This window comes from Muscardinus avellanarius (genome assembly GCF_963383645.1).
Source record: "Muscardinus avellanarius genome assembly, chromosome: 11".
NCBI lineage: Eukaryota > Metazoa > Chordata > Mammalia > Rodentia > Gliridae > Muscardinus > Muscardinus avellanarius.
This window is the reverse complement of record NC_137797.1, coordinates 79211900-79224902: the sequence shown is the minus strand read 5'-3', so window position 1 is coordinate 79224902 and position 13003 is coordinate 79211900. Positions and strand designations below refer to the sequence as shown.

The 13003-nt window shown below is 37.8% G+C and overlaps 1 protein-coding gene across 8 annotated transcripts in view; it reads left to right on the top strand.

The window, feature by feature from the left end:
- PPHLN1 (periphilin 1) overlaps nt 1–13003 on the top strand; it is a gene marked incomplete at both ends in the record, with an annotated part of 130970 nt that overhangs the window by 48326 nt on the left and 69641 nt on the right. For all 8 annotated transcript variants that reach the window (XM_080706292.1, XM_080706291.1, XM_080706298.1 and 5 more), the window contains one exon: nt 12596–12807. In XM_080706292.1, the coding sequence (XP_080562418.1) occupies nt 12596–12807 (212 nt within the window). The remainder of the gene's footprint in view (nt 1–12595; nt 12808–13003) is intronic.

Here is a 13003-nt window from a genome sequence, read left to right as displayed (position 1 = left end):
AATTTATCTTAATATTTACGAAATGCTTGACCTTTCTCTTAAAAATACAATTATCAGATAAAGGGAAAATAAATAAAAGAAAGGGGAAAATTTTTACCAAGTTGACTAGACATGAGCTTACTGATATAAGTAAACTAGTGCATTGTGTGTTTTAAAAACTCACAGAAGGCCAGGCATGTTGGCGCACTCTTGTAATACCCGCGGTTGGGAGGCGGAGACAGGAGGATCACTTGGGTTCGAAGCCAGCCTTGCTGGCTTAAGGGACTCCGTTTCTAAATAAAAATATAAAAAATAGGTGTCTGGGAGTGTAGCCCAGAGGTAGAAGGGTTTCCAGGAACCCCAGTAACACACACACACACACACACACAAAAAAAAAACAAAAAAAAAAAAAAAAAAAACCTCATAGAGCCAGGTGTATTGGCACATGCTTGTAATCTCAGTTTTTGGGAGGCTGAGACAGGAGAATTGCAAGTTTGTAGCCAGCCTCAGCTTAGTGAGGCCCTTTGCAACTTAGTTGAGACCCTGTTTCAAAATAAAGAATAAAAATATATGAATATAATGCACCAATTAAAAAATAATTAATAAAAAAATATAGGGCTGGGGGTGTAGCTCAGAGGTAGAATGCCCCTGGGTTCAATTCCCAGTACCGCAAAAGATATAGAAAATCATTATATTCTATCATCAATTATTGTGCAAAAGAATTAGAAGTAAAGCTAGGAAAGGGCTTTGCTTAGGTGTAAGAATATGATGTAAGATTGATAGTTTGCTCATCCTGTGACATATTAAGACTTGGTGTGTGTGTGTATGGGGTAGGTTACTGGGGGTGGAACCCAGGGGCTTTTCTACCTCCGGGCTATACTCCCAGACCTATTTTATACTTTACGTGGAAACAGGGTCTCACTAAGTTTGCTGAGAGCCTCACTAAGTAGCTGAGGCTGGCTTCGAACCTGTGCGATCCTCCTGTCTCAGCCTCCCAAGTGCTGGGATTACAAGCGTGCGCCACCACACCTGGCTAGACTTTAATATTTTTAATGCTGGGGATGTAGCTCTGTTAGAGCCCAGCCCTCCTGGGGAAGGGGCCACCAATCGATGAATAAGAGAACTAGGACTCAACTGGTTCATGAAAGTAACATATTCACTACTGGTACCTTATATAGTTTAAGTATCCTTTATCTAAAATGCTTGGGATCAGAAGTGTCTTAGATTTAAGATTTTTCTAACATCTTCATAGCCTTACTGATGAACATTCCTAATCTGGAAATCTAAAACTGGAAATGCTCTGAAATCCAAAACTATTTTTTTTTCGGTTGACATTTGAAATCTAATAACAAACTATATTCAGTAGTTAGGAGTTAAGTTTAAAAAAAAAAGGAATTTTTTTTATTCTATATCGTTTAATGAAATTAAATTTAGTCCAGAAAAGGTCAAATGCTTATAGAAACTAATATGTGGACATGGAGGGGATGGGTCGGGGAAGTTTCTTGTTTGGTGTTCTCTTTGTGTAGTTCTGGAGGTTGAAGTCAGTGTTGCTTACATCTTAAGGAAATGCTCTATCTACCACTTGCTACTTATCCAGCTTTATTTTTCTTTTGGAGACAGAGTCTAAGTTGCCAAGGCTAGATTCGAACTTGTGATCGTCCTGCCTCATCTCAGCCTCCTGAGTAGCTGGTATTACAGGCATGCACTAACATGCCTGCTACTCTACAATTATTCATTCATTCATTCATTCAATTTATTTATTTATTTGTTTATTTGTTTATTCATTCATTTATTGCAGTACTAGGAATGGAACTCTGGAGCATTCTACCTCTGACCTACACCCCTAACCCTATTTTTTATTCTTTATTTTGAAATAGGGTCTCAGTGAGTTGCAAAGGACCTCACTAAGTAGCTGAGGCTTTCCTCAAACCGCGGTCCTCCTGTCTTAGCCTTTCAAATGTTGGGATTACAAGTGTGCACCACTACTCCCGGCTTACCCTACAATTTTTTTTAATATAGTTGTGTTTTTATTTATTTTTTAGTGTTTTTTTCTTTTTTATGCTACAATTTTTTAATGTCACAATTTTTTCTGTTTCCTCTGTTTCCACTATACTGTTCTGTAGATTTATATTTGCCAAGATCCCATTCATCTTTCCTAGGAACATCTCTTTAAAATTTTCTGAAATCTTCTAACCAGGAATGTTTTCTCCTACAATCTGTAGAATATATTTTGTGAAAGAATATATATAGAATATATTTTGTATTATAGAATCAAGTCTCTGAGCTGGGGCATGGTGGCACACACCTGTAATCCTAGTACTTGAGAAGTTGAGACAGGAGGAACTCAGACTTGAGACCAGCCTCAGCAACTTAGGCTTTCCACAACTTAATAAGACCCTGTTTCAAAATAAAAAATAAAAAGGGCTGTGAGTATAGCTTGGTGGGAGAATGCTCCTGGGTTCAATTCTTAGTACCACAAAAGAAAAAAGAAATCAAGTCTCTGGTAGAAAAAAATAAATAGAACTAGACAAAACATTCTGTCATTAGGTTGGCTTTCTAAAATATACCTTTGCATTCTGTGAAATATACAAAGCTGTAGGTCACCTCTATTCTTTAGCAAATTGTGCTGAAATTTTATAGGAAGTAATTAATTGTTTAGATGCGGGGTAGCAGATTATAACCCCTGGGCTAAATCTCAATAACTTCTGTAAATTTCAGTTTTACTGACCCTGTGACTCACATGCCTGTTCTGGAATCTTCTAACCAGGAATGTTTTCTCCTATAATCTATAGAATATGTTTTGTGAAAGAATATATATAGAATATATTTTAAAAATCAAGTCTCTGAACTGGGCATGGTGGCACACACCTGTAATCCTAGTACTTGGGAGGGAGTAAGGGAAGATTGCAGGCTCCAGGGCAGTGCGAGGTAGCATAGTGAGACCCCATTTCCAAATAAAAATTTTAAAAAGGGCTGGGGGTGTAGTTACATTGTAGAGCTTCCCTGGTTTTAATTACCAGTGCCACCCACCCAACACCCTGATTTCTTTTATTTATTTACTTACTTAATTACTTACTTATTTATTACTGGAACACAGCCATTCCCACAAACAGTATGTAAATACATGGGAATGGCTGTGCTCCAGTAATAACAGAAATTCCCAGCAGTTTTCCACCATGTTGTTCTTCCATGCCTGACGCTGGTGGCAGGATTCTTTTTTGCAAAAAGTAAAATTCACCTTGCCAAGCTGATTTCAAATATGTCTTTTTTAAAATAACACCATAGAAGTTTACTTTTGATACTGTGAAGAAGTTATTGTCATTATCCTCACTTTATAGGCATAGGAAGGTTAAATCACTTGCTCAAGGTCATAAAATCTTTAAGGAATAAACAATATTCAAAGCCAGACAGAATGATAGTACTACTTCAACTATTTTAAAGGTAGTTCTTTAAATTATACCTAGGTGATTTAAAATAACATGAAATTTAAATGACTTTGATACCCTTAACTATATTGCTTTGGAAGTGTCTTTCAGGCTGAGTTAGGCCAGTTCACAGAGGGCCTTGACATGTCATACCCTTGTCCTTCCTCTAGAGGTAATGCTTCTGATACATCCTACATATAAGACCGATTTTTACTGTGAAATTTTGTGCTGTGTTAAGTCTGTAAAATCCAGTAAGCCTGGAATCATCAATATATTCTTCCTGCCAGCACTTGATGCCTTCACAGAGTTGTTAGTAATGATTGTGAACATAAATCAGACTTCTCTACTTCACTCAAACACTGTAGCCATGTTCTCCTGCTATGTGAACAGGATCCAGGGCCTACTGGATCTCTTCCCCTTCCACCTTCCCTTTTAATTTGCTCTAGCTACACTTGCCTTAAATATACATCTTATTTTTTCAAGAGTCTTTACAATTTCTGATCCTTTTGCCTGAAATATTCCTTATGAAGTTCCTTATTGGAGTCTGTCGTTTCTTTGGTCATCAGTCACCTCTTTGCCATCTTTCTGATTATTTTATTGGCAATGACCTCCTTCATGTTGATATTTCCTTATAGCACTGGTCACATTGAAATGGTTTATTTATTTTAAAATTTTTGTTGTATTGGGAATCAAACTCAGGGATATTGTACCTCTGAGCTACACCCTCAGACCTTTTTTATTTTTCTGTTTTGAAACAGGATCTCTGCTAGTTTGCTGAGTGTTGCTACATTGCTGAGGCTGTACTCAAACCTGTGATCCTCCCATCTCAGCCTTCCAAGTACTGGGATTGCAGGTGTATGCCACCATACCCAGCTGAAATGCTTTATTTGTATGTTCTTTTCCTTACTAATACACCTCAATAGGGAAAGACTTGGTCTTTTAGTATCTTCTAAAACTCCTATTCACAGTACTCAAAATAGAGTATATTTTCTGTCATTCTTTCTTATTCCTTTTCTTTTAAATTTTTTCCCTTTTTCTTATTTTTATTTTTTAATTTTATGTGGATCATATTGAAAATGCCATACATTCAGACTGTGCTTGGTGCTTTTTCCCCTCCTACTTCTCCTTCCCCCCTCCCAAGAATGAGTCCAGGTTAACCATGCTACATTCATACTTTTACACATATTTGGATGTAGCTCCTCTATTAATCAACCTCAGCCTTCTTTGGCTCCTACCCTTCCATTTCAGCTTTGCTGAGGTTTCCCCTCCATTATCTGGAGTCCCTCTGGTATTCCTAATACTCCCTAGTTTGGACATATTAGAGAAAACGTATGTCCTTTCCTTTTCTGTGCTTGGTTGATATTACTTAACATAATGTTCTCCAGGTCTTTCCATCTTCTTGTGAATGACATGATTTTGTTCTTCTTTACAGCTGAGTAGAATTCCATTGTGTGTATTTCCCATAATTTTGCAGTCCATTCATTTGTTGATGGAGACCTAGGCTGGTTCCATATTTTGGCTTATACGAATTTGTGCTGCTATGAACATGGGTATGCATATATTACTATACTTTTCTGATTTCAACCCCTTTGGAAAGATACCCAGGAGTGGTATAGCCAGATCATATGGTGGATCCATTCCCAGTTTTCTAAACAAATCTCCATATTGATCTTCATAGTAGATGAACTAGATTGCACTCCCACCAACAGTGTAAGAGTTTCTCTTTCCCCACATCCTCACCAGCATTTGTTGTTACTTGATTTCTTTATGTTTGCCATTCTGATTGGGTTAGATGGAATCTCAGCATGGTTTTGATTTGCATCTCCCTAATGGCTAATGATGTTGAACATTTTTTCATGTATCGGCCATTTGTGTCTCTTCTTTTGTGAATGTCTATTCAATTCAGTTGCCTGTTTCTTGATTAGGTTATTTGTTTTGCTTAGTGTAGAGTCTTTTGAGCTCTTTGTATATTCTGGATATTAGCCCTCTATCAGAGTGGTGGCTGGTAAAGATCTTCTCCCATTCCGTAGGCTTTCTCTTTAGGTTCTTGATGGTTTCCCTTGATGAGAAGAAACTTTTTACTTTGATGCCATCCCACTTGTTAATTATTGCTTTAATTTCCTGCTCTTTGGAGGTCTTGTTGAGAAAGTTACATATGTCGTAGTGTTAAGCCTATGCCCTTCTCTAGTAACTTTACAGTCTCTGGTCTAATTTCTAAGTCTTTGATCCATCTCGAGTTGATTCCTGTGCATGGTAAGAGGTAAGGATTTAGTTCCCTCTTTCTACAAATGGATAGCCAGTTCTCCCAGCACCATTTGTTGAAAAGGCTGTTTTTTCTTCAGCATATGAGTTTGACCCCTTTGTCAAAGATTGACTATAGGTGTATGGGTTTGTTTCTGTATCTTCTGTTCCACTGGTCTGTATGCCTGTTGTGCCAATACCTTGCTGTTTTTACTATTATTGCTCTAAATTATAATTTGAAGTCAGGGATAGTAATGCCTCCTGCATGGTTCTTATTGCTGAGAATTGCTTTGGCTATTCTGGGTCTTTTCTTTATCCATATGAAATTCATGACTGATTTTTCTAGGTTTATGAAGAATGTTGTTGGTATTTTGATGGGAATTGCATTGAATCTGAAGATCACTTTAGGCAAAAAGAATGACCATTTTGATGATATTTATTCTGCCTATCTATGAGCTAGGGAGATCTTTCCATCTTTCAAGGTCTTCTTCAATCTTTCTTTAATGTTTTATAGTTTTCTTTGTAGAGGTCTTTTATATCTTTGGTTAGGTTTATTCCTAGGTATTTTATTGGTTTTGAGGTTATAGTGAGTGGAATTGTTTTCTTTATTTCTTTCATTGTGGATTCATTATTGGCTTATAGAAAAGCAACTGATTTCTTTAGATTGATTTTGTATCCTGCAACTTTGCTGAATTGGTTAACCAGCTCTAGTAATCTTTTGGTTGAGTTTTTTGAGTCTTCTAGATAAAGGACCGTGTCATCTGCAAATAGGATAGTTTTAATTCCTCTCTTCCTATTTGAATTCCTTTATTTCCTTCTCTTATTGCTTTGGCAAGAATCTTGAGTACTATATTGAAAAGTAATGGTGATAGTGGGCATCCTTGTCTTTTTCCGGATTTTAGGAGAAATTCTTGCAGATTTTTCCTATGCAATACGATGTTGGCTTTGGGTTTATTGTATATTGCCTTAATAATGTTGAAATATGTTTCTTCTATTCCAATTTTCTGCAGTTTTTTTTAACATGAATGGGTGTTAGATTTTGTGAAATGATATTTTAGCATATATTGATATGATCATGTGGTTTTTGTTCTCAGTTCTATTTATGTGGTGAATAACCTGTATTGATTTGCATATGTTGAATCAGCCTTGCTTTTCTGGGATGAAACCAACTTGGTCGTGGTGTACAGTTGTCTTGATATGGTTTTTAATGCATATAGCTAGTATTTTGTTTAGAATTTTTGCATCTATGTTCATCAAGGATATTGGTCTATAATTTTCCTTACTTGAGATATCTTTATTTGGTTTGGGGATTAATTTGATAGTGGCCTCATAGAGGGAATTTGGGGAGAATTTCATCTCTTTTTCAGTTTCCCGGAACAAGATGTGAAGTATTGGGAGTAGTTCTTCACTGAAGGTTTTGTAGAATTCATCTGGGAACCTGTCAGGGCCTGGCCTTTTTCCTTTTCTATAAGTATAATCTGGTGTCCCAGGAATGAATCCCATTTTTTGCTTATCTCACTTGTCTCCTAATTTGTTTGATTCCTGCAATGATTTCTGGGCATATTTTCTGTTCTGTATAACTTACTCCATGCTACTTTCTAGTATGATCTTTAAAGTTTCATTTGTACTACCCTGTCTTCATCTTTGTACTCTGATAAATTTTCAGAACCTCCTTCCTTTTTTCTTGATGATTATAATTTCTGGCTCATAGTCAATCCCATTGGACTTTCTGTCCTGATTTGATAATACATTTAACAGCAGTTCTTTCTTGGTCATTTTAACTCCTGTCCTTAGCTATCTGTAGTCAGTCATGGCAAGGCCCTTAGAATCATCTCTGAGATGTGCTTTGCCTTTATCATGAGGTTTGAATTTCTGTTTTCTGACTTTTAGATAATTCACATATTCAAAGCTTCTTGTGGTTGATAAGATTCTATACCCCATTTCTTCTCAAAGTTGAATCTGCCGAAGAACCATCTGGACAGCTTCATTAAAGCCAGGGATCTAGAATTCAGGATCCTGGGTCTCACCCTCAGAAATTGGGTTGCAGTTGCTGAAGGTTGCTGCCCCGTAATTTACATTTCTCGTTTATGCTAGGAAATGCTAACAGAGCTAAGGGTGTGTGGGGGTGTGTGTGTTTTACTACATCCCCAGCCCTATTTTTTATTCCTTATTTTTGAAAAAGGATCTCACAAAGTTATGGAGGGCCTCACTAAGTTGCTGAGGCTGGCCACAAACCTATGATCCTCCTGTTTCAGCCTCCCAAGTAATGTATGGGGTTACAAGAGTACCCACCGACCCAGTGTGAGGATCTACATTTGGAGGAAGTTTTCTAATTTATATATTCCCCCAAAGAACTAATTCTAAAATTTTGCCTCAAGCCTCTATTCTCATTCTCAGTTTTTTATTTTTCAGACCTATCTAACAGGTATTATGACTGGTAGGTCTTAAATGCATAGGCCTCCAGCCTCTGCAATATCTGATGTCAACTACCCTTTAATGCCTATGTTTGCTTTTAAGGTCCATCCTCCTGTTCTGACTACTTCTGTCCTCCATACAATATGCTTTTATCCCATTTTGCTTGTTCTTGAAGCTTGGAGGACTTTTCCCTTCATATAAATATGTATTGTGCAATGTGGGAGCTTCTAGCTTCATGTGCCTGCCAATTACTTGAAATATGACCCATTCAAATAGGGTATTATGTAAGTATAAAATACCTACTGAGTTTCTAAGATTTAGAATGAAAAATTAAAGTAAAACATCTCACTAAATTTTTTATATTGATTACATGTTGGTAATATTTTGGATTATATTAAAATTCTTTATTTTACCAATTTAAATAAATGTAAGTATATCTGTGACTTGATTGTATTTCTGTTAAACAGAATTGATCTAACTTTTATATTCCCTTGACACAGCTCAGGTTTTCATGTACATTTTCCTTCTGAATTATAGCACCAGCTTTCTTGAACATTTACTGCTCACAAAACTTCAGTTAGATAGGAAGCATCTTCAGAGACAGGGTAATCTTTGATAGTGCCTCTGTGTGTATATATACGTACATATTTGAAAAATAAGTTGGCTAATATTACTACTTTATCAAAGAGGGTAACAGGAAAATTGCCTTATTGGAATGTTTTCATTTAAACTGATGGGGAGTAGGAAAGACTGATGTGATGGGGGGAGCAACATGACTATGAGCCATTAAAATCTGGTCCCCCCTAAGTCTAATTAGCCACCCCTGATCACTTTTGATGGTTTTGAACTGTGCCTTGATTTTACTGCCATCTTGTGTTGGGATTAAGAAACTACTTAAGCATTTCATCTGATGGAAAATGTGTAATCCTTTCTACACTATATATATAGGCCTGCTTTCCTCCATCTGCTCAGTAACTTATCAGAAAGAGCTTATTTAATTTCTGTGTTTTGGAGGGTTTGTTTTTCTTTTTGGTGGTACTGGGGATTGAACCCTTCTACCTTTGAACTACATTGCCAGCCCTTTTTTATTCTTATTGTTTTACTTTGAAACAGGGCCTCACTAAGTTGCTGAAACTAGCCTTGAACCTGTAATCCTCTTGTCTCAGCCTGCTATGTACTGGTATTATAAGCATGTAACATCATGCCTAGCTTCACTTAATTTCAGTATAGACATCCTTTATTCCCCTTTCTCTAATGTTCTTTCCTTGGCTTCTCATATAATGGACTCTATTTCTTTTTTCTTGTCTTTTTCATTTTGTTTTCTCATTTTTTTTTTTTTTTGATAGCCCATTTCTCTGTACATGCTAGTTTTTTAGCCCCTCATTCTGGGTCCTCTGTTCTTTTTGTCCTTTGTTGTCTTCTGTAGTCATGGGTTAGATACTGCTTGTTTACAGGGAGATTTATATTGGGAGACAAAAATCTCTTCTGAACCTGAAACCAGTCTGTCTCATTGTTTACCTAGATGTTTTATGAGCACCTCAAACTTAATATGCTACTATATAGATGTTGCTTTCTTGCCCTACCCTATTTCTCGGATCAAATTTTATCATTTCATTAATCGTACTAGAATTCTGGGAATCAGCTTGGCATCCCCTGGCTTTCATACTTATCAAGTCCAGAATTCATTCCGTCTCCCCACAAAGGTTTTTTCTTATGCATGTTAAATTTGTCACTCCATCTAAGCTACTATTCTTTCTTCCTTGGACTAAGTGGACTCCTTATTGGTCTCCCTTGATTGCATTCACATGTTTAATGTATATTTATTGTTGGTTTCTTTTCCTAGCCTGAGAATTCTTTGATGGTTGGGACCACCATGCATTTGGTTCCTCAGTGGGTCTCCAGCACCTGGTAGAGTTTCTAAAACCTATTGTTTGATATGTATATAGCCACTGGATAACCATTGATACTGGTATGACCCTTGTAGTTTCAATGACTAGATTTGAATATTTTAGAATTATTTGTGTGTTTTTGGTGGGCCGGTGTTTACTGGGGGATTGAACCCAGGAGCCTTCTACCTCCGAGCTAAACTCCCATCCCTATTTCTTAGTTGTTGTTTTTTTTTTTTTTCCCTTCACTTTGAAACAGAATCTCAGAACCTGGTATGGTGACCCATGCTTGTAATCCCAGTACTTGGGAGGCTGAGACAAGAGGATTTCAGGTTTGCAGCCAGCCTCAGCTACTTAGAGAGGATCTCTGCAACTTAGTAAGACCCAGTTTCAAAATAAAGAATAAAAAATATGGCTGGGAGTGTAGGTTGGAGATGGAATACCCCTGTGTTCAATCCCCAGTACAGGGGAAAAAAGAAAAAAAACTGGGCATGGTGGCACACCCTTGTAATCTCAGTATTTGGGAGGCTGAGGCAGGAGGATCGAGGTTCTCAGACAGCCTCAGCTACTTATTGAGGCCCTCCGCAATTTAGTGAGACCTAGGGCAGGGGGTGTAGCTGGAGGTCAAATGCCTCCCGGGTTCCATCCTCAGACCCGCAAAAAAAAAAAAAAAAAAAAAAAAAAGCAGCTATTATTCACCTAACCTTAAGACAACAACCTACTTGTTTAGTAGAGGCTGTTAGGGGTCCCTGGAAACCCTTCTACATCCAGGCTACACTCCCAGGCCTATTTTATACTTTTTTATTTTTGGAAACAGGGTCTCTTAAACCAGCACAGCTGGCTTTGAACCTGCGATCCTTCTGTTTCCACCTCACAAGCTCGGGGATTACAAGCATGTGCCACCACGCCCGGCTAGCTTTGACATTTTAAAGGAGTTTTCTTTTTTAATTTTTTGTGTTTTTTGTGGGTCTGGGGATGGAACCCAGGGGCATTTTACCTCTAAGCTACACCCCTGCCCTATTTTGTATTCTTTATTTTGAAACAGGGTTTCACTAAGTTGCAGAGGGCCTCACTAAGTAGCTAAGGCTGTCTGCAAACCTTAATCCTCTGGTCTGAGCCTTTCAAATGCTGGGATTACAAGTGCATGCCACCATGCCCAGCTAAAGGTGGTTTTTGCTTATAAAATTTTATACTAGTGCCAGGCATGGTGGCACATGCTTGTAATCCCATTGCTTGGGAGGCTGAGACAGGAGGATCGCACAGGTTCGAAGTCAACCTCAGCTACTTAGTGAGGCTTTCAGCAACTTAGTGAGACCCTGTTTCCAAATAAAATATAAAATAGGTTTGGGAGTATAGCCCGGAGGTAGAAAAGTCCCTGGGTTCCACCCCCAGTACCACACACACACACACACACACACACACACACACACACACAATTATACTAGTAAGGCTTTCTGCTTTGAGTTGATGATATTGCCCAATTAAGAAACTGAATTTATAAAAGTAAAGATGATTTGTATAAAGTTGGTGTTTGGGGATTTGAATCAATCTTTATACGAGTATTCAGCTCAGGGAATAAAGACTTAAGAGGCATATGCTGGGATTTCTTAACCTTGGTATTATTAACGTATCGTAGTAGATAGTTTTTTGGCATGTGTGCAGGTGTGTCCTGGGTATTGTAGGATTTGGGCAGCATTGTCAACCTCTGCCTACCAGTGAGCCTCCTATATAACAGCCAAAAATCTTATAGACATTGCCAGATTGTACTTAGGGTGGCAGCAAACCAGTGACATATAAAGCAGGTGTATTTGTTCTCTGAAAGACTTAATTCCCAAAGCATTAAGATTTCAGAGGGGCTTTTTATAGAATATTCGCTTAAGCTTTACTGGTTGAGCATCCATAATCTAAATCTGAAATGTTGCAAAATATAAAATACTCTGAATATCATATAGCACTCAAAAAGGCTCAGGTTTTGAAGTTTTTCGGATGAGGGATACTCAGCTTTGAAGGGAATACTAGACATGCTATGTCTTATTAGGGAAATATTTATTTATTTACTTGTTTATTTATTTGCGATACTGGGGATAGAACCCAGGGGCATTCTACCTCCGAGAGACACGCTCAACTCTATTTTTTTAGTCTTTCTAATTTTGAAACAGGGTCTCACTCAGTTGCGAAGGGCCTCGCTTAGTAGCTGAGGCTGTTCGTGAACTGTGATCCTCTGGTCTCAGCTTCCCAAATGCTGGATTACAAGCGTGCACCACCATGCCCTACTTCATTAGGGAAATCTTTGACATGGCTAGGTGTCTTTGAGAATATGGTAGTTATGTGGTACATTGTTATAGGCAAAAGAAGTAGAGGATATATGGCTCTGTTTTTCACACTGTAGAATTTGTGCTTGTTTAGAATAAAGTAACTTGTATTTAACCAATCTGGCTCTACTCAAAACTGAAAAAGTCCTGCATTCTAAGTCATATTTCACTGATAACAGTTTCATTTTGTTAACTGCCTTCAGCAGTTAAATGTTTGCAGAAAAAAAGGAACTAAGATTGCAACATACAGAGTAGCTTGTAATCAGCTTTTGCCATATGCATACATTTATATATGGAATCAAGGGTATAATTAACTTTTCTTATTTTTTCTTCAAAGGGACATGAGAGATGGCTTCAGAAGAAAAAGTTTCTACTCTTCTCATTATGCAAGAGACCGGTCTCCACATAAAAGGGATGCACCTTTTTTCAGAGAATCACCTGTAGGCCGAAAAGACTCTCCACACAGCAGATCAGGCTCCAGTGTTAGCAGCAGAAGCTACTCTCCAGAGCGAAGCAAAGCGTACTCTTTCCATCAGTCGCAACATAGAAGTATGTGTTTGTGAGGCTGTTATTTCTTTCAGAGCCTCCAAGCATGAGAGGGCCCTGGGTCAGATTGCTTCATAGGCATTGTAAGAGATTCTTTCTTTATAACTTTTTATTTTGAAAACACCTCAAATGTAAGCTGGGTGTGGTGGTACACACTTGTAATCCCAGTATTTGGGTAGGCTGAGACAGGAGGATCACA